This window comes from Eschrichtius robustus, chromosome 14 (assembly GCF_028021215.1).
Source record: "Eschrichtius robustus isolate mEscRob2 chromosome 14, mEscRob2.pri, whole genome shotgun sequence".
NCBI lineage: Eukaryota > Metazoa > Chordata > Mammalia > Artiodactyla > Eschrichtiidae > Eschrichtius > Eschrichtius robustus.
Genome location: NC_090837.1, coordinates 82898237 through 82920522, shown reverse-complemented (window position 1 = coordinate 82920522; position 22286 = coordinate 82898237). Strand labels below are relative to the sequence as shown.

General features: G+C 43.5%; 1 protein-coding gene across 1 annotated transcript in view; it reads left to right on the top strand.

Annotated features, from left to right (window-relative positions):
• Positions 1 to 22286, top strand: part of ATP8B1 (ATPase phospholipid transporting 8B1) — a 108213-nt gene that overhangs the window by 32088 nt on the left and 53839 nt on the right. The window contains exon 2 of the mRNA XM_068562587.1: positions 15695 to 15897. Within this exon, the coding sequence (XP_068418688.1) occupies positions 15717 to 15897 (181 nt within the window). The 5' untranslated portion in view covers positions 15695 to 15716. The remainder of the gene's footprint in view (positions 1 to 15694; positions 15898 to 22286) is intronic.

The window sequence follows — 22286 nt, the reverse complement described above, 5'->3', positions numbered from 1 at the left end:
AAAGCAACCATAGTACGAGGCAGAATACAAAGAATGGGTCAGGCAGACAGTAAGTTGTTCGCAAATGAAAAAGCCAACGCATCAGGATTTGAGGATCTGGAAAAGGGATGAAAGTGCCTTGCTGCCTTTGTGAGTGTGTCCCTGTGTGTGGGGCGGTGGGGGGAACCACGATGGGCGGGGCCAGAGCTGAGAGCCATAGCCTTTCTAATGCTAACGCAGATGTAAAACTAATCATTTCCATAATGGAGCACGACAGAAACCATCTGTCTGTAGCTTTTGAAGACAACCTGAATAATCTCCCAGATTTCCGCATCTGACCTAGGACAGCCTAGGTCATCGATTCAGATTTCAGAATGTGTTGAATGTTAGTTGTATTTTGTATGTGGTCTTAATGGCAAAATTTAAATCTCTTTCGAATGATTCCTCTCTTACTGATAGCGTGTCTAAACCGTGACAAGCGTTCATAAAGATAAATCCTCATGTGATATGTACAAACATACACAGAATTAGCAGCATCAGGGTTGGGCAACCTTGTTCTCTGTGCATGGCATTTAGACTTTGGAAAGCTAAGACGCAAAGTCACCATTGCCAGATTTCTGAGGTGAAAAAGCAAAGGAGAGGGTGTGGCCTCTGAGTCTGGGTTGAGTGTAGGCAGCCCTGAGCCCAGGGGCTGACCTGCTAGGCAGGTCTGGCTGAGGAGTGTTTGGAGGTGGCCCGTTTTGTGGCCAAAATGCCAACTTTGGGTCTTGAGTGTAGCTTGGCTTTTCACTGACTATAGGATGACAGAGTATGTGTGTCACAACTCAAATATTGAGGAATGGCCAATTGTAAATCCAGAGCATAGTCTTTTCAGAGTGCTTTAAACATAAGATTTTAATTTGTTCCAGATATCTAACGTTCAAATCCATGTAGTATATAAGGCTTTTAAGTAGTTTTTTCTTGGATTGTGTACTGTGTGCACATATTCTTTCCTGGCGTGGCTATGAAGATTGAACGATTATTTAAGCCCCTCATTTATTGATTGACTTATTGATGCTCTTCTCTTTATTCTTACACTACTTTTTTTTAAAAGAGCTCTGGGCAGTCAGGAGGATTATTGTGTTGAAATATTAAGTTCAGGACAGTGAGATTTGCTGCTTGTTGGGAGTTTATCCCTGGCATTGACTGATGATGGACAGTTGAGGGTTTGCTCTGGAGAGCAGAGGTGGGGTGGGAGGTGATGGGGAGAGTCCTCTGGACATCTCAGCCAGGGCCTGCTTCCTCCCCAGCCCATCTTCCCAACTCAACTCAGAGTTCCATAGCATGCCTGCACCTAAACCAGGTGAGGTCACACGTTAACTATTACAAAAGTTTATTAGCATTAGTAACAGTATGATAAAAGTTATGAATAGTATGATGGTAACAATTGGGTTGAGGAAGTAATTTTTCTGTGTCAATAGAGCAGGTCCTTGCAGGAGGTGAGGGCTGAAGCCTGGGTCTTTGGAGAAGGTGGCATGTGAAAGAGCAAAAAATACTCAAATGTATTTTGGTTGGTGGTTTTACATTTTATTTCACTTCAGCGTTTTAAAAAAATGTTCTCTCGGTATTACATGCCTTTGTGTTCGGGGTGGCGTAGGTGTGGGAGAGGGGTAGGTATTGCTAAATCAAACGCAAGCCCTCTCACCATGTGCTAATGCTCCCAGAAAGGTACACGGAGATTTTAAAGGGAAGCAAATATTGACCAAGAGGAGAAGAAAGTTTAGAATGAATTGGCATTTTTTTCCTGGGGCCATGTTTTTTAAGAGATGGAGTAAAAAGCTTTTTTAATTGGCACTTTTTAAAACCTCAAAACATTTTGCAGCTGTTTTAATAAATGTTGGACACCTCTATAGGTTTTATGTTTTCTCTTAAAATACAAATCAGAGTAGATGTTTGTAGGAGGCCTGCATCAGTCATTCCTGTTTCAGCAGCCTGCCCTTATTCGCATTAAATACCAGTTGTTTCTTCCCGTTGTTCCCTTCAAATAACTTGTAACCTAGTTAAGTGGCAAAAAAGTAGCATGTCTTATCTTTGGGTAATTAGGAGAGAGAAAACAGAACATGGTCATTTACATCTTAAGTGTATAATTTGTTATGAAAGCTGGCCACCACTTTCCCTTTTAGGTTCACAGTCATGGTGGGAGATGACTTCTGAATTTGTAGACACACAATAAGCAGTATCTGACTGTAACATATTCTGTTCCTAGGAATTAAGGAACTTAAAAATTTAAAACCACACATTGAAACAATGTATTAATTTGCTCTGGCTACTGCAACAAAGTACCATAAACAGAGCGGCTTAAACAATGGAAATCTGTTGTCTCCCAGTTCTAGAGGCTATAGAAGTCCAAGATCAAGGCCATGCTCCCTCTGAAGTTACTAGGGAAGGATTTGTTTCAGGTTTCTTTCCCAGCTTCTGCTAGTTCCCTGTGGCAGCATAACTCCGATCTTCACATTGGCAGTCTCTCTGTGTGTGTGTCTGTCTCTGTATCCAAATGTCCACATTTTATAATGACACCATTCATACTGGATTGGGGCTCATCCTCATGACCTCACCTTAACTAATTACATCTGCAATGACCTTATTTCGAAATAAGGTCACATTCTGAGGTACTGGAGGGTTAGGACTTCAACATATGAATTTGGGGTGACATTCGTAGCAGGCAGCATGATATGGGGAACAGAGCTAAAGCCCAGGAGTTGGAGACCAGCCAGCCGTGGTGTACCCCAAGTATTTGACATGCAGTGCAGATCATTTTTTAACACCTTCTCTATAGGACAAAATAATTTTCAGTTAGCAATCAAGAAATGAAATGAATAAGAATAATTTTCATTTCTGGAAAAGAAACCCAGGCAGTGATGTTCTCTTTTATTAAACTAGAATTCATTTTGAATTTTTGGAGATAAGTCAGAACTCACTGTATGTTTCACTGTTTTAAATTTTGAATGCAAATAAAAACTCCAAGTGGCTACAGAGGGTGATGGAATTGAAGGAAGCATTCTGTTTTGTGATTGGTTGTTTTAAATTTCATGTCACTCTTCTGTCCCTTGTCTTTATAATTGCTTATTTCAAATCTGCTGCAGAAGCTCGGGCATATGTAATACCAGAGGCTGGAAGACCCTTACTGCTGGAAGCCAGCATCAAAGCTGCTGTTGCAACAACACATGCACCTGAACTTGGGTGTGACAGGTGGGCTGTGTAACCAGGAGTTCTCAGAATTAGCTTCCATAAAATCCCACATTTATTGTAGATAAGTAGTTTTTTTTTTTTTTAAAGTTTACCTATATATTATTAAAATTGAGCAGGAACTACAACAAAAAGATTTTTGAGAGGAGTGTTTTATCACTGACATCCATTCATGGCGATAATAATGGAAGAAAAACTATGACTTTTTAGTTGGTTTTGCTACTGTTTTTGAATCTTCTACAGGGAATGCACTTCCGTATTACCTGCAAGCTGGGCTAACCAAACTCCCTACTCCTTGTAGGTCCCTGCAGTGGCAGCCTGACCCTGACTAGCTGTGGGAACTTGGATGAGTCACGTTAAACGATTCTGCACCCAATTCTAATGTGTGTGTGCTTTTCCCACACCACTAAGCAATTCTCTAACACCAGTTGGCTACATTTTGGCAGTGAGGAATTCTCTTGTAAGGGTGAACCCACGCTTGCCAGTAGTGACCTCCATTTGATGCCCCTCCCCCTTGCTCAGTTTCCTCAGAGGTCAGACCTTGAGTGGAGAGATCTGAGGATGTCGAGGGCATCCTGGCTGGGCACACGCCCATACTAGCTCCAACACAAAGTTAACTGTGTGTCTCTTAGTTATACGTCTCCTCAGCTATAAATTGGATTAATTATCTCTTCTCCAACTTACCCCATGGTGATGCTGTTAGGTACAATTAAGGCACTGAGTGTTGTGACTAAGAGCGTAGACTTTCAATAAGGAATTTTATCCCATGTACCTCCTATATGCCCTTGGGCAGAGAACTTAACCTCTCAATGTCAGTTTCCTCATCTGTAAAATGGGGATAACAATTTGACCCTCAGCAAATGAAATAAAATAGTACATGCCAAGCTCTCAGCTCAGTGACTGATACACAGAATGTGTAGTCAGCCACCTTTAAACACTCACCACCATCATCCCAGGAAAACACTGGAAGCTTTGGAAGCCCTATAAGTATTCTCATAAATCCTTAAACCTATCAGGTCTGTAGAAACTTAGACACTTCTGTTAGTTGACCTGTCCAAAAATCTGAAAGCCAGACAGATAGTTAGAATTGCTGACCATCTGTAGGAAACTCTGGAGATCGTCCAAACCAAACGTGTTTCCAAGGGACATATAAAATATTAACCACGTGTCTGCAGTATGATCTCGGTCCAAAACTTTGGGTGTGAATTCAGCTGTCTGGGAAGAGTTTGTAATCTAAGTTGTGGACTCTAAGCTGACTTTAAATACAGCAGGGGAGACAGTAATGAAATATCAGCTGTGGCCTTCATCCCTTCAATTTCTGGGACCCAGAATTTGTGAAGATATTAATGTTCAAATGGACCGAGAAGTAAGACTCTGTGACCAGGCACAGACATTCATGAAACCATGACAGTGTCTTTTTTTTTTTTTTTTTTGGGCTGCTTTGGGTATTTGTTGCTGCACGTGGGCTTTCTCTAGTTGTGGTGAGCAGGGGCTACTCTTTGTTGCGGTGCGTGGGCATCTCATTGCGGTGGCTTCTCTTGTTGCAGAGCACTGTCTCTAGGCGCACGGGCTTCAGTAGTTGTGGCTCGTGGGCTCTAGAGCGCAGCCTCAATAGTTGTGGCGCACGGGCTTAGCTGCTCCGCAGCATGTGGGATCTTCCTGGACCAAGGATTGAACCCGTGTCCCCTGCATTGGCAGGCGGATTCTTAACCACTGTGCCACCAGGGAAGTCCCCATGACAGTGTCTTGAAAAGATACCAAGTAGGTGCCCTGATCATCCTTGATGTATCAATCATACATACTGTCTATTTAAACCTTGAAACATATTTACATATGAGTATTTGGAAAATATAAAACATCTTTACATATAAAAAGGTACCACGAGGGAGTTTGTATTTTCAGTTGAGGCCACAGACCTTTCGGATGTCTATTATGATGGGATGAGGAACAACTAACATTTTAAATCATTTTGTCACTGGACCTCTGTCCAGGGCTCTTGAGGTCTGTTGTTTTTATTGCGTGAAGCCCGGAAGTTTAGTGAAGGTCGGTAGTTTGGGGTCTCCATTGGCACAGAGGGCTGTAAGGAAAAAAATGGGCCCAGACTAGATTTCATGGCATTTCATGATCCTTAGGAGAGAATTGGGATCTTATATTGACTAATGCACCGGGAAGGTGTGTTGATACGAAAGATAAAAAGGTAGGTTTCATCTCTCCTGTCCTGACATGCAAACCATCCCTTTTCAGGGCTCAGACCACCTCAGGGTGAAAGCAACCTGCTTTCGCTCCTGCTTTTGGTTTTGTAATCATTTGCAAAGAGATAGGATTGATAGTAAGAAAGCGTGGGTGGGCATGGTCCTGATACCCTGACACATCTTTTCTCTCCCTTTAAACAGCTCTGTGACAAATCTTAAGAGATTTGGGGGCAAACACACCTGGTTGAAATCTCATTCTGTGACCCTGGAGGAGTCACCTAACCTCTATAAAACCTGCAAAATGAGGATAATACTTGCTTTTTAGGCATGTTGTGAGGATTTCATGAAATGAGCCCAGCACATAAGTGACTGCTGAACAGTCTTCAGATATAAGGGTGGGTAGGTATTATCAATTGTTGATTACTTTAGAAGAAAAACAACACACAGTGGGTTTCTTCTTCCAGAGCAAAAATTCTTTTCCAAAATACACATGTATGTATTATTTACAAAGCTGCAGTAATAGGACACAGTTCTGATTTCTGTCTTTCCCCCAATTTAATGTTGTATTTAAAGCATTTCCTGTGTTTCTAGGGCTGTCATTTTTAATGGATACTCTAAGATAATAATTTATAAAACCATTATCCTGATGGACTTTCAGATGGTTTCTATTCCTGCTTTATAGAGCTGACAACAACAATCCAAAATTCTTCTGTGAATAGAGTTATTTTACTTGTTGAATTGTTTCTGTTGGAAATGTTTCTGTAAATGAGATTATTGGGTCACATGTTATAAACATCTTTAGTGTTATTGGGACATAAAGTGTTGCTATATTGTTTTCCATTGGAATGTACCAATTTCAGTGTCAGCAGCAGGAGGCCTGCGTGTGTGTGTGTGTGTGTGAGAGAGAGAGAGAGAGAGAATTCACTCAGCTTTACAACTGCTCAGCATTAGATGTAGTCATTGAATATTGTTAACTTAATAGGCATAAAATGGTGTCTTACATTTTCATCAGTTTGCCCTTCTTTGATTGCTAGTAAGAGTAATCTTTTCCTGCTGTGTGTTTGTTCCCATTTGCTTGTTACATCAGACCTTTTTCTACCCTTTTATTCAAACAAGCAGTTCCTATTGAATCTGAATGGGGAATACAAATTGTCTCTTTGTAGAATGAAAAGTTTTAAGATTTATATTCAGTTCTGCAAGATTCTGCTGCTTCTTATATCCTTCTGTAGTGTAATCTTTGTGTTAATTGCATCCATCCATCAATAGGCTGGTGACTCTTCAAACATTAAAATTAATTCAACTCGACAGACTAACTTTTTATTTCACCTTGGAGGTTTGGCTTCCAGGCAACTGTCAAATATAAAGCCCCAATGATTTTATATTATTTAAGCATGAATAGAAATGAAAAACCTAATCACAGAGGCAATAGTAATGAAGTAAAATGGGACCATTGTCCCTAACAAGTAAGGATGATGCTTGAATGTAAAAATAACAATGTTTTTCTCCTGGTAACTTTCAGTATTTATTATCAAAACACACTGTGGATGGAAGCTGTGCTCCAAAGTCAACCTGTGGGGAATTCTGGCATTATTATCCTACGGGAATCCATTCTAGTCTTCTGTTTATTTTTCTGAGTTTTCCAGACAAAAGAATGGCAGCCCCACCCAATCTTAGTTTGAAACACATTTTTCTAGTTGGCACCACCCTATTTCGGGCCTGTGTTCCTTCTGGCTGCAGCTACATTCACACGCCGAGCATTATTGCTGAATGTGGCCGCAGAGGCAATAGGACCGACCTGCTTGGTGTTACCGGTGACAGGTGTGCCTGGGAGATGCTCAGCGTCCAGCGTGACCTCTGGATGGTCTCCCTGCCTGGCTCGCACCTTCCTGGCCACCCACACTCCCTCCGCTATCAGATTCATCCTGCTGAAGCACGGGGCAGATCGGATGTCTCTCCTTGCAGATACGTTCAGTGCTTCTGTCCACTGCCTGGAATAAAGCCTTGTCGGGTCCTCATAGGCAGGGGAAGCTGACTCCAACCAGCCTTTCATGAGCTCTGCCCCATACCCCCTACATCTTTCAGCCGGGCCGGTGCCTTATATTTACTTTCCTGCCGCTGTTTTCACTCCGCCTGTTCCTCATTCCTGAAAATGTCTCTCCCGTCCATCCAGAGTTCTTGCTCCCCTCTGTGATTCCCACACACATTGCCCAGCTCAAAACAGCTAGGAAGTGATTATTGATTTCCATACACTCTAACGTGACATAAAGGGAGAAGCTTTTAAAATGTTACAACTCATCAGTGAAGGAGAGACCTGTCTGTAGACCCCAGAGTTGGCTTTAGTTTGTTTGTCAAGTTCTCCATTTCCTTTGCTTACGTTTTTCTTGTGACTTAGGAGGCTCTAAGTTGGTCTGTAGACAAGGAAAGCACTTGCCACTTGCAGTCGGGAAGCAGGCTCTGATTCAGCTTCCTGGACGGAGCTTGAATTCCACTCTGAAGCCACGGTGTGTGTACTGCACCACACCTAGCACAGAGCCGGGGATGCGGTAAGGGGGCCTGCATCCAATCTGATGTTACCACTTAGGAGCTCAATTACCTTGGGAGGGTTCCTTAACCACCTCAGTTTTCTCATTGGTAAAATGGCAATGATAGCACCTGGCCACCTGTCTCAGAATAATTCCATGACAATTGTGAGAGAGGATGTATGTGAAAATACTTAGGAGTGAACGGTAAGGGGCAACCTAGTGGTAACAAGAAGAAGTCATCATTACTAGGATATGCTGGGGAGCCCATGACAGAGTTGGGATGACAATATCACCAAGAAGTCCTTTAAGTTTTGTCAAGAGAATGAAAAAAACTGCCCTTCTCCGAGAGGTCAAAGTTTTGAGGTTTCCCCTACACCGTTTTAAATGGTAACCATCAGAGGTGTGTGATGTGAACTGGGGGTCGGTCTTCCTTTGTGGCAAAGGGCTCTGGGTGGACTTTCAGAGGAAAAGAGGATAAAGCTGTGGACCCAGAGAAGCCTTTTCTATCATGAGTAAAGGCCCTGGCTGAATTGTCCCTACAATGGTGATATTAATGGTCCCTCAGTTTTGTGTTAGTTATCCCAGGCTTCTAGGTTTTCTAGGCTTCAGTTTGGGAGGAAGTAAAAATTATAACCCCATTTGTCCTAGGAACAGTAATTGTGTTGTTTCTAGAACAGTATAAAGTTTGAATTTAATCTAGATCTTAGGTAGGTTTTATTACTGTTGGTTCATGAGATCTTTTTGGTCTAATTACAATGGTCGTCCAACTTGTCAGATTTTACTCTCAAGAGTATTGAGCAACTAACACAACATTGTAAATCAGCTATACTCCAATAAAAAAATTAATTAAAAAAAAAAGAGTGTTGAGCAGATTCCAAACAGTGTGTGGCATGTGTCTGGACCGACTAGGATCATAGAGATTTCTGCTGCCTCTTGGATGGGGCTCTTCTTCGGAATTACTTGGAAATAATACCAGCCATATTAGGTGTCTTACCATAAAATTCTTATTATTTGTGATTAATGATATGTGTATTAGTTATTTATTGCTACATAACAAATTACTCCAAAACTTAGAACAACACGTATGTTGTCTTACAGTTTCTGTGGATCAGGAATCTGACCACCGCCTAACTGAGTCCTCTGCTTCAGGGTCTCTCACAAGACTGCAGTTAAGGTGTCAGCACAGGCTGGGGTCTCATCTGAAGGCTGGACTGAGAAAGGATCCACTTCCCAGTTCCTGTGGTTGTTGCCAAAATTCCTTTCCTTTTTTTTAAATTCAAAAAATGTGCTTATTTGTTCCGGTTTTTTGAGATATAATTGACCTATAACATTGCATTAGTTTAAGGTATACAACGGAATGATTTGATGTATGTATATATTGTGAAATGATTACTACAGTAAGTTTAGTTAATATCCATCATCTCACATGGTTACAATTTTTTTTGTGTGATGAGAGCTTCTAAGATCTACTCTCTTAGCAACTTTCAACTATACAATACAGTATTGTTAGCTATAGTCACCATGCTGTACATGTACAAAATTCATTTCCTTAAGGGTTGTTGGACTGAGGACCCCAGTTCCTTGCTGGCTATTGGCCAGATGCCCACTCAGTTTCTTTACATAGGAGGCTCTCCATAGGATAACTGCTTCATCAAAGCCAGGAAGGGGTGAGGGGACGAGAGCTGGCTGGCAACAAGGAAGTCACAGCCTCTTATAATCTAATCACACACAAGACACCCCATTCTGTTGGTTAAAAGCAAGGCATTATATATGTATAGCTGATTCACTTTGTTATAAAGCAGAAAGTAACACACCATTGTAAACCAATTATACTCCAATAAAGATGTTTAAAAAAAAAAAAAAGCAAGGCATTATGTCCAGTCCATTCTCATGGGGAGGGGATTACACAAGAGCATGAACACCAGGTGGTGGGATCATTGGAGGCATCTTAGATTCTGCCTGCCAGAGTTGTAATTTATTTATTTATTTATTTATTTATTTATTTTTGGCTGTGCTGGGTCTTTGTCACGGCATGCAGGCTTCTCTGTAGTTGCAGCATGCGGACTTCTCTAGTTGTGGTGTGTGGGCTCCAGAGTGCGTGGGCTCAGTAGTTGCAGCACGGGGGCTCTCTAGTTGTGGCACGCGGGCTTCGTTGCCCTGCGACATGTGGGATCTTAGTTCCCCGACCAGGGATTGAACCTGCATCCCCTGCATTGGAAGGCAGATTCTTACCCACTGGATCACCAGGGAAGTCCCCCAGAGTTGTTAATTTATTATATTTAGTATGGAACATAGAATTAAAACATGCATAGATAGTATAGAGCATATAAAAATATAATACACAAATTTATTATATCATGATATATGTATGATATATGTTATGTTAAATATTTTGCATTATCTATAATAATAATAAAAATAGGCAAATGAAATGAGGAAAAATCCATTTCAGAAATACCCTTTCTTGTTGAGGATTTTAAAGAGCCATAAAAAAGATGATGAAGAATGAACAAAAATGAATATTGTGAATCTTACTTCCTGTTTAGGCTGGAGTCATCCTGGACATGAATCAATTTATACCACAAAGATATCATTGATCGGGGACTCTTGGCCTTCCCTAGCCTCTGAGTTGTGTTATGTGTACAGATCAGACCCTAGCAGTGGCAGAACTCAACTTTTTTTATTCCTCCTTTCCCTTCATTTGAATCTAGAAACCTTGTGATAGCAACAAAAGTTTGTGCTTTCATTACTTCTGACTTCAGAGTTTTATTGCAAAGGCAGAAAGGTATTTCTTTGTGCCTGGGTTTCCCTGTTCTCTCTCCTTCAGACCCCCTCCTCCACAAAGGGATTAGAGAATTTCATGAATTCATTCACTTCACAAGCATTCCATAGCCAGTTATTTAAAGATGGCAAGTGATAGATGTTAGGGGTTCAAATATGGAAATCTTGCCATTTACCCCTCCTGTCTTCTGGGGTTTATGACCAAGAGGGCTGAATACTGCAGAAGGCAGGATGGGAAATGAGACCTCTTCTTCCTCCTCCCTTTTTTTTAACAGATGAGAAAAATGAGCTTCCAAAATGGTAATAAAGTGGTGAACAGTAGAGCCATGGTTTGAATCCAGACCTGTGTTCTTTCCAATTAATCATGCTGCTTTTCAGCCTGAGCAGGAGCTAAGGACATTTTCCTAAGATCATGTGACCAGGAAAATCCTTGAATGCTAAATCACATTGATGACTTTTTAAAAATCCTGATAAATCTTTTGCTTCCTTGCTCTAATATTTATTCACATTTTTATCCAATGTCGTGATTATAAGCACGTGGATTAATGATGAAATACTGCATTGAACTGGGTATTGGCAGATGCATGACCACAGCTTCCTCACACGAAACGGGAGATGATGGTGTGTTGTTACCTCAGGCATTTGGAATTGTGTGTCTTTTCTAGTTAAACAGCCATGCAGCAGTTGAAATAGTACCATTCCCAATCAATAGGGCAACTGTACGATTTAGGGACATTTCCCCACCACTACACCTGGTAGTTTATTTCACATTCCCAAAGCATGCATGATTTATCCGGGTCAATGATGATTTTATGTGACCGTGGGCTTTTGATATTGACCACTTCTTTTGTTGCTGTCTCTTATTATCTTTTGTTTTAGTTCAGGGGTCAACAGACTTTCTTTCTGTAAAGGGCCAGATGGTAAATATTTTAGCCTCTGAAGCCATCCGGTGTCTATCACAGCTATTCAACTCTTCTATTGCGCAAAATCAGCCATAAACAGTACATAAAGGAAAGAGCAAGGATGTGTTCTAATAAAACTTTATTTACAAAAACAGATGGTTGGCCGAATCTGGCCCTCAGGCTGTAATTTGCTGACTCCTGTCTAGACTGTAAGTCTCCAAAGGACAGAGTCAAAAGTGCCTCCTGTGTGGTTTCTGGAGAGGCCTCTCTCCTTGGCCGCCATCTTGCACCATCCCCATATGGCCTTTCCTCTATGCACGTGCAGAAAGAGAGAGCTCTTGGGTGGTTTATCCTCTTCTTATAAGGACGTGAGACCCGTCGGATTGGGGCCCCACCCATATAACATTATTTAACCTCAGTCACCTCTTTAAAGGCCCTATCTTCATACACAGTCACATTGAGGGTTAGGGCTTCAATCTTTGAATTTTAGGGGGAGGCAGTTCAGTCCGTAACGCATAGGAAGGATCTAAGCAGGAGAGCGGCATGACTCTGGTGGCCGGGTGGAAGTGGATGGTGGGAAGTCCTGTTAGGCTCCACCTGCAGCGTTTCAGGAGAGAGATGGTGGTGCCTGCATTAGGGTGGTGGCCGTGGAGATGGAGAGGAGGAAATGGGTTGGAGGTATGTGTTTGGGGAGAAAACACAGGCCTTGCTGTGTCCTGGGGCTGTCGCACATAATTTACTTACCCGTATCCCTCAATAACCTGGATGATGGTTTGGTTCCCAGTGCCTACGGTAGCAGTCTGCGCCAAGCAGGTGCTCAGTGGAGGTTGAATAAACGCACGGGTGTCTGTGACATGCTGGAGTGATGGGAAGAGACATTACAAAGTTTCCAAATCCATGTATGTAGTGCCTGCTTTACAGAGATCATGGTTTAGACCTGGAAAGCTGCTTTATGTCACCTAGGGCTTCCAAGAAATGATTTCTAGCTAACTTTTCTTTGGTAGCCTAAGATGGCAGAGCTAAACTATTCCATGAGTGTCTGCATTACACTCACATACATACAGCAAAGAACTTCCTGCTCAGCTTAGAGGTCCCCACCCAGCCTTCCAAGTCAGCCACCCAGCTCTGGCCTGTGGCACGTGTTCGGCTGGTGAGTTGGTTGGTTGTGCAGTGGTTTGCTTTCTTTGGATCCCATGCTTGTGGTTGTCAAATCTATTCCTTTTTGTTTGTCTCCTCCTTCAACCTCGAAGGACTGGATTCGGACTGGATTCCATCTTCCATCTTTTTTTTTTTTTTTTGGCTGTGCCATGTGGCTTGTGGGATTTTAGTTCCCTGACCAGAGATCGAACCCAGGCCCTCGGCAGTGAGAGCATGGAGTCCTAACCGCTGGACCGCCACGGAATTCCCTGGATCCAATTTTTAATTAATTAATTAATTAATTAATTAATTTATTTATTTATTTTTGGCTGCATTGGGTCTTTGTTGCTGCGTGCGGGCTTTCTCTAGTTGCAGCGAGTAGGGGCTACTCTTCGTTGTGGTGCGCGGTCTTCTCCTTTTGGTGGGTTCTCTTGTTGCTGAGCACGGGCTCTAGGTGCATGGGCTCAGTAGTCGTGGCTCGCGGGCTCTAGAGCACAGGCTCAGTAGTTGTGATGCTTGGGCTTAGTTGCTCCACGGCATGTGGAATCTTCCTGGACCAGGGCTCGAACCCATGTCCCCTGCATTGGCAGGTGGGTTCTTAACCACTGCCACCAGGGAAGTCCCCCTGGGTCCAACTTTAACATGGGAAATAAGCATGGAGACACTTGGCAATAATGATAACGAAATGATCACTTACAAAATGTTTCTACAGAATGCACTTAATGCCACTGACCTGGATACTTAAAAATGGTTAAAATGGTAAATTTAGTTGTGTATATGTACTACAATAAAGAAACTTTCTCTATGATGCTTTCAGACTTTTCAGTATGTTCTGTGCCCCTGTAATGGAGAGGTTAGATCCTAACTCTGCCACAGCTGAGCCTCAGTCTCCTTATCTGAAAGATGGGTAGATAACATCTCCCTCACAGGGTTTTCCTGCTTGACAGACAGTAGGTGCTCAATAAATGGTCACCACTTTTATTATGTTTGTTTTGAAAAATTTCTGGTGAAACTCTGCCTTTGAGAGTTTGGGAATTTTTTAAGGAGTATATTAAAATATTAGCTAAAGCATAAAACCACAAGTAGGGCCAATTAAACACATGTAAAATCCCAAGAAATAGTCGTTTACTAACCCGCAGAAAATTGGGAGAGAGGAAAAATGTTTTACTTGGCAATTAAAGGTTTGAACTGTGAATATGCCTGTGCTTAAGTATGACCATATTTTGTAATAGTCTAATATTTTACTTCCCAGTGAGGGGCAGATGCATTTTAGAAGTGATTTTTGGAGATGGAAAAGGCAACAGGGATAGATTTCCCCACACTGTTCCATTTGTTATTATAAAACACAGTTTTTCTAATTATGGAAATAATTGTTAACAGTAACAGTGACTGACGTTTGAGTACTTTCTAGGCTAAATACCAAATCGAGCACTTTACATGCATCGTCTCGCTGAGACTCATGCATGGCAGTTGTTGAAATCTTGGAAAATGAATAAATGTCTGCGAATAACTGGGACTATTCTGTACATGTGGATTGTTAACTCACCTTTCAACTAAATGTGTTTGGATTTTTGCAATGTCATTTAAAACTTGTCCCACCGTGACCTAAATCGTTTTGCGCTGTCCCATTGTGTGAGGATGCCACAATGTATTTATATAATAGTTGCTAATCATTGGCTATCCACGTTGCTTCTGGGTTTTGTTTTAAATAATATTGGACAAATTCCTCACATAAGTATTTGAACATTTCCTAGATGTACACCTATGGTTATAAAAATTTAGATGTTCAAGGTGCTAGATTTGGTATAAAGCATGCAGCCAGCTAAATAGTTCCACTCAAGGCAACTAACACTTGATGAAAATATCTAACAAACTGTAACATAAACGTACAATATAAAAGATGTCTCCTTGGAAAGCAATTGCTCTTGCTTCAAAATTTCAGTAATTATTGTACAAGTTATCCGACGTTGCAAAGGTTTGGTTTTCTCCTCTATAGAGTACGAATAACAATACCACCTTCACTAGGGTGATATAGGACGTTTCAAGGAGCCAATGTTTATAAAGCATTTCATGCGGAGCCCCACACGCAGTTAACACTAAATAAACGTGAGCTGCCTTTATTAATGATATTGAGTACATGTTGGTATGAAGCTTATGTAAATAATGCCAGGCTGTACGTCTGTCCTCACAAAGCCTGCGGTATTAGTGTAAATATTTTCCTAATATAAATATAACTGAGGTTGTACTTGGGACTTATAAAGCGTCACTTTATACAGTGGTGTATACACAAACACAAATTTTAAATATAGGGAGTGGGTGGTGGCAGTTAGGCAGTAGGCTAGGATGTGCTTTCAAGAAGTCATTAGTAAAGTTTGAGGACCTAAGCTTGTATTTAAATGCATCACAGAGTAAAGGCTCAGAATATTAGCGTTAGCAGAAACCAGGTATCTTAGGACAGTGGTTTTCAAATTTTGCCAGCAATCCACAATTTCCAGAAGAAATTCATTTCCATTAAGACCCACAATGCAAATAAATGTATATATGTGTCTGTTTTGTAAAACTGTTCCCCAAACAGTACTAACTCTTTTTATGCGTGCTGTACTCTGATATTTTAAAATCTGCTTCACTTTATTTTAATGTTGGTTGTGAACCAATTAAATTAATTTTGCTGGGTAGAGACCCACGATTTGAAACACAACCTTAAAGCCTGTATACCCTTAAAAAAAAGTTTGCAGCTACATTACTGTTGTAAATTCTCACCCAAGCATTTAATCAATAATGAATGGTTTTGTTGTTATTTGCATGATAATTTGAACTTTGGGATCATTATTCAGGCATATTTCCATGTTAGTAAGTCAGGTTCTGTTAAAAGCATTGTGACCGAATGCAGGCTGAATTCAACCAAAAACTGGGTAGGAGTCATGTTTCACTCTGGTTTCCCTTTCTTTTAAACCAGGTAGTTCCAATTTGCCAGCAGAATGAATACAGAAAGAGACTCAGAAACGACATTTGAGGAGGATTCTCAGCCTAATGACGAAGTGGTCCCTTACAGTGATGATGAAACAGAAGATGAACTTGAAGACCGGGAGCGTGCGGTGGAACCAGAGCAGAATCGAGTTAACAGAGAAGCAGAGGAAAACCGGGAGCCATTCAAAAAAGGTAACACTCTGGGACCTGGAAATGAGGTACTTGTCCATCCTCACAAGGGCAGTGGCAACAGGTGCAAAGGACAGATGGTCCAGGAGGCATCTTCCTTCTCTTAGCTTCAGATGAAACTTGAAGCGCTTGGAAAAGTACACATTGTCCTCGGTGTGGTAGGGCCGGTGGACCATAGCTGACAAGTTCTGCAGAGAAAATAGGTCTTGCTTCGTGCCTATAAATTTAGAAGGAAGCTGAGTGTGGAAGAATTTGCTTGTTACCACACCCAAGAACCTTGGAGTCGCCATACCTTTGGTTCAGTCATTTGTGAATATAAAAGGGTTTTGACTCGCCAGTTAAAAAAAAAAAAAAAATTTATGGGTCTCCGCTCGCCCCAAGGAGCCTGAGATGCAGCAAACTGTGCTCCCTGCCTAGAATCAGGGCAGCTTCAAGGCAGAGTCTAGACCACGGATTGGCAAACGTTTTCTGTCAGGGGCCAGGTAGTAACTATTTCAGGCTTCGTGAGTCATACGATCTCTGTCAAAACTACTCAGCGTTACTGATGTTTCTTGAAAATGGCCATAGACAGTTTGTCATTTAGGGTAACAGAACGTAGCTGACTTTTATGATTTTGCTTTTTCCCTTGTGGCTTTTCTATTTCATTTCCTGCTGGTTCTCCCACCCCGGCAAACACATGTGTTCTTTTTTTCCTTTGCTCCATGAGGAAGTTGATCCTTTTCTCTTTAGACCCCAGATCTGCTCCAGATTTCAGGTGGAAAATGTTCTCCTCCATGGTCCCTTGCATTCCAGCTAAATAACTTCAGTTTCCCATTCACAGAAATCTCCAGGAAATTGTTCTATTTCTGAATATTTCTCCACAATGCACCTCTCCCCAGCCTCAATCAGAATAACCTCTGGTTTTATCTGGTTTCCCCAGAGCCTCTGTCATTGCCGATCTGCCCTTCCAGGCCTGCCAGAAGCCTGCTTTCCTTATGTCACTCCCTGCCCGTCTCTCCCTCCAGGATTCTGCTGCCTGTTAAGCTGTTTGTGTTTTTTTTTCCCCAACAGGTTTCACCTGTAGAAAAAGTGACAAAGCCTGAAATCCCGCTTACGTAATGATTCCTCCTGCTCTCTGGTCAGATGGTGCCTGTCTTCTGCCCTTCTGTGTGGGGACGTGCATGTGCCACAAGGGCCCCCTGCCACCTCAGGCTCCAAAACCTGGGAAGGCCATTGTCTCAAGTCTATTGTTTTCCCATCCTCAGCTTTCCATATCAAACATTTAGAATTATCAGATCTTACTGCGGATTTCTGGCTGTAATGTTCAGCTATTGCGTATAAGTGCTTTCTGCCTTGAAGCAGCAGGCACTAAAATCACGATAATCGAGCTACGGTGCAGTGGAATCACTGCCAATCTGAACAGGAATGTGGCGTCTGTCATAACACGTCCAGACTGGATATTGTTCAGGCTGAAGTAGCCTGACGAGTTAGAACGGGGAGTTCTAGTTGATCGCCCAAATAGTACATCATGTGTTTCTTCCTCATTCCTTCTCCCACCGTGCTTCTAAGTTTCATATCTCTACCGTATGTGGGTATCTGATGAGCTGGCAGAGAATTGGCTCTGCAGTTCTCTAGGGGTGAACTTTGCTGTTGGTGCTCGGTGCCATGTCATCAGATGTGTGGTCCGGGACAAGGCAAAGGGATGGGGTTGGGTGCCTTCGGAAATGTCAGAGGGGCACGTAGTGGGCGGAAACTCTCACCTCTGTTTTTTTCCAACTCTGCCTTCACATTCTGCTGCCCCGGGCTCTTTCTGATCGTTCAGTTCACAGGTCATATTTCTTGTAGATTTCTACCCCCAGATCACAGGCACTGAGGGAGCTCGGCCTTGATCTTGGCTCTTCAGAGTCTTTTCCAGTGGTGGCTTATATTTCTAGGGGAATTTGGTGTTTTTCAAAAACCCTTGTCAAGTGACTTTGCCTGTGACTTTAAAAAACATTATTATCATTATTATTAATTTCTTTTTGGCCTTGCCGCGCGGCTTGCGGAATCTTAGTTCCCCGACCAGGGATTGAACACAGGCTCCAGCAGTGAAAGTGCCGAGTCCTAACCCCTGGATCGCCCGGGAATTCCAAAAACATATTATTGTTCTAACGCCTCTGTGTGCCCTTTCCAAACACAGAGAGGGCATTAATTAAGTGCTAGACCTCTTTACTTCCGTTCCCTCGTCCGCCCTGCGTCCCCTACGGCCACTCTGCTTCCTCTCCCCTGCCTCCTCTCTCCCTTCCTCCCTTCTTTCTCTGCATCCCTCTTTCCCCCTCTTTTAATTTTTCTCCCATATTCTCACTTGGGCATTTTCCCAGTGAAGGTCAGTGTCACTCTGACTTTCCTTTTTAACTATAGTCTGTCTGTCTTGACATTTTACATGAAGGACAATTTTCTTCAAAGTATTCACTCCTTTAGAACACTGGAGCGTGAGTCACTCTGCGAAGTACCATCCAGTTGAGTGACACTGGGGACCCAGGCCTATTACAGCAGAGCAATGTCTAAAAATGTGTGAACCATGTTCATTTTTTTAACCATATCTTTTTTTTTTTTTTTGGGCCGCATTGGGTCTTCGTTGCAGTGCACGGGCTTCTCATTGAGGTGACTTCTCTTGTTGTGGAGCACGGGCTCTAGGCGCCCGGGCTTCGGTAGTTGCGGCGCACGGGCTTAGTTGCTCCGTGGCATGTGGGATCTTCCCAGACCAGGGCTTGAACCTGCGTTCTCTACATTGGCAAGCCGATTCTTAACCACTGCACCACCAGGGAAGTCCTTTAACCCGATCTTAGTGCAGAAAATTGGTTTTCTTTTTTTTTTAAAGATGCTTTAGCCCCACTGAGCTTTAGTCAGCGAGTGTTTTGAGAGGCCATTGCAAGTGCTTTTCAGTGGAAGGATGTTTGTTGTGTGCTGTGAGAATCGAGAATGGGTGTAAGCCTGCTGTTAGAATGTGCCGTGAAGGAAGAAAGAAGCCCACAGATTTTATTAAAGTACCTTTACCCTTGGTTTCCTTTGAGCAACTGTTGACAAAAACGAGTGGGAATGTTTCCATCTGATGGAATGAACATTCTCGTTTCCTGAACACACAAGAACGGTATATCCCAGAATGTGTTCTGAGAAACCCTAGTTCTGCCAGATATTCCCAGACACAAAGATTCTGTGGTCCCTGAGACCAGAAACTCAGAATTCTTTATCCTTTTCTTGGCGTTTAAGGTTGTCCATTAGCATAAAATGATGCAAGAACGTTTAGACTTTAAAGAAGCCAGTTTAATTTTATTTAGCCACAGGTTCCTAAAATTCCTTGACTCTAGAATTCCTTGACTCTAGGTGGTTTTTTGGTTTGTTTGTGTAGCTTACCCCTCCACCATCCTGGTGTCCCCAGGTCAACCCCTTGGGTAATTCTATGTCAGTCAGAAACCAGCTTAGAGATGAAGTCCTTGGGAATCAACAAGTGCTCTGCATTAGGGCGCCTTGGCTCGCTCTCGTGAGCCTGCGGATGGAATGAGAAAGCTGTGTCCTGCCCTGTTGGCAGCGTTGCTTTGTCAGTTAACTCTCCCCTCTTTCCGCGCTGGCTGGCTTACAAATACACTCACCGCTTCCCTGTCCTACAGCAAACTCTTACCTGAATCCTGCTTTCTGCCTCTGGCTGCTGTCCTGTCTCCTGTTCTCATGACCAAGCTTCTGAAAACCCATTTCTCTACCATCGCATCCACCCGTTCCCCCGGCCCTTCCCCTCCGTGGGCTGCCCCACCTCCCTGTGGGACACATTTTCTTAAAGATCACCAAGAACCCCAGTGCCAAGTCCAGTGAGCTTTTTGTCAACCATTCTCTTCCTACCTCTGTTTGCTCTGAAGCGCTTGACCTTTTTGAAAGTCTCTCCTTCGGGAAACGCTGGCCACCCTGGCAGGTAATGACACCTTCTTGTCTCAGCACTCCTCCTGTTTCTCCTTCCTTCTGGCTACTCTTCCTTCCACCCTTAAAATGTTCCCATTCCGGGTCATCCTTTGTTCTCTGTCTACAGGCCTGCCTTTGGCAAGCTAATCCCCTTTAATCCGCTTCATGTACCGCATCTCTGTACATGACCCTGAGAGGCAGTGTGCACGGTGGTGAAGAGGGAGGATGCCGGGCACGGGCTGTGTGGATTTCAGCCTTGGCTTCACCACTTTCTAGCTGTGTAACCTTGAGGAAAGGACTTCCTCTCTCTCTACCTCAGTGTCCCCATCTGTAAAATGGACATGATATGAGTACCTACTTCATTGGGTGGTTGTGAGGATTAAGTCAGAAAATAAATGTAAAGGAATGAGAACAGTTTCAGGCATGCAGTAAATACTCAATAAATATTAGCTGTTATCACCCCCACCCATCATCTCCTCTCTCATCTTTCCATCATCAGATCTTCTTCTTGACCCTTCCACTTCCTTTTGGGATATTCAGATTCTCCTGGACCACCCCCCAGGCTGAAGCTGCTGAGTCACTCATTTTAACGGATCCTTCCATCCCCACATCTAAGCACAATGAATGGGTGGATGGATGGAGAGATGGATGGGCTGAAGAACAGCTAATTTCCCAGCGATGAGTTTACCCACATATTTAAGGAAACTTCTGGTGATTTAGTGCCATCCCTGCCTCTGCCATCTTATAAACCTTTCCTGTTAGTACAAGCCTCTCCAGACTTCTCCTTTTTTTTGCAAATCTGTGGACAGTTATGCTGACCCCACCCTCAGGCTCTCCTAGGCTCCAGTGGGTTCTCAGATAATACCTTAGACTGGGTCTCCGATAGCTCAGCACACCTGCCAGGGGGCAAGGCATAAGAGTCTTCAGACAGAGAAGACAGAGAGCTGTAGTTATGGAAAAGTCCACCCACGCACACACAAAGCGACAGGGACAAAGCTAAAGGTTGCAAAAAAAGTCTCGCTCATGCAGTGACTTGGTCTTTTAATGGATTGACCTGTGGTTCCGCTCCAAGAGCTGTGACAAAAGAGTCTGCCCTGGATGGGGGTCAGGGAAAGCTTCCTTGTGGAAAGGCATGCCCATGCTGTCAAGTGACAGACGAAGAAGAGTTAATTAGGGGTGGGGAGAGGAAGGAGCCTCCCGAATAGGGGACCACATCCAGAGGCTCTGTGGCAGGAGGGAGGGTGGCATGCCTGTGGCACGTGGAGGAGCTGGAATTCAGCCTGGGGGAATAAAGATGCTCTGGGGAGAGGATTAGTGTAATCTCACTCCCCTCCATTTCAGCACCCATCACAGTGTAACTTAGAAACGACTGGTTTCTATTTTATGCTGATTGTACATTACCCATCTTCCAGCTAAACCTGTAAGTGCTCCAAGGACCCAAGGTCCAATCTGTCTTATTCTGAGCCGGTGTCAGGGCAGCAGGCTTGCGGGGCATTTGTCGTAGAGGCTTGGTCGGTGTTTGTGACCGACAGCATCAGAGGCTTCAACAGAGGTATGAATAGGGAACCAGGTGAGCGCTTCAGAGGCCTTCCCTGGTCAAGGAAGGCTTCCTGGAGGTGAGGACACCTGCACTGGGTCCTGAATAAGTGTGAGAGGCAAATTGATCCCCGTGGTCTCAGGGCCTATCAGGCCGATGCAGCGTGAAGGAAAGCTCCAAGGGGCTGAGAGTTCAGGGAACTTCGAGTCATTCTTGGAGCTCAGTGATGGGGTGGGGCAGTGGCCGTGCTGAAGAGTTTGGCCACTTTCTTGAGGGCCTCAGGGAGCCATGCCAGCAGTTTAGGCTGAAAAGAACGCAGCTGAGAGTGCAGCAGCGGTCTCCTCCCACCACAGCTGCTCCGTAGCTATGTTTCCTCCTCTCAGTCCAATCTCCATGGTGGCAAAAGACGGCACTGCACTGGGATCTGATTCCATCTCCTTTCCTTGGCGGCTCAGGCCCGAGTGATTGGGCCCCATCTTCCTCTCCCGACCGAGCTGGCTGGCTGCCTGCAGCTTGCAGGCTTATTCACACGTTCCATTCACCCTATTCTACGCTCAGTTCCTGGTTCAGGCAAGTCTTTCCCTCCTCCACTACTTTCCATCCACTCTTCCCAACGACCAGAGCAGCCCCCTTCTCTGTGGCCGTCTCCTTCTCACCCTTCAGGGCTTGATATAGGCATCACTTCCTTAAAGAAGCCTTCTCTGACCCCCAGCCCCAGCCTGGAGCAGACCCCTGTTGTCTGGTCTCAGAGCCCCTTGCACTTTTCTTCATACCCCTGTGGGCATTAATGATTATGTCCTTGGATGACTGTGTGAAGTAGGGATGAAGCTTTCCCAGTAGACGGTTGGCTTCATGAGAATCGAGGCCATATCTGTTCCATCAGAGCACGTAATAGACACGCAATAAATATACACTGGGTACATACATTTGTTTAGAAATCCTACAC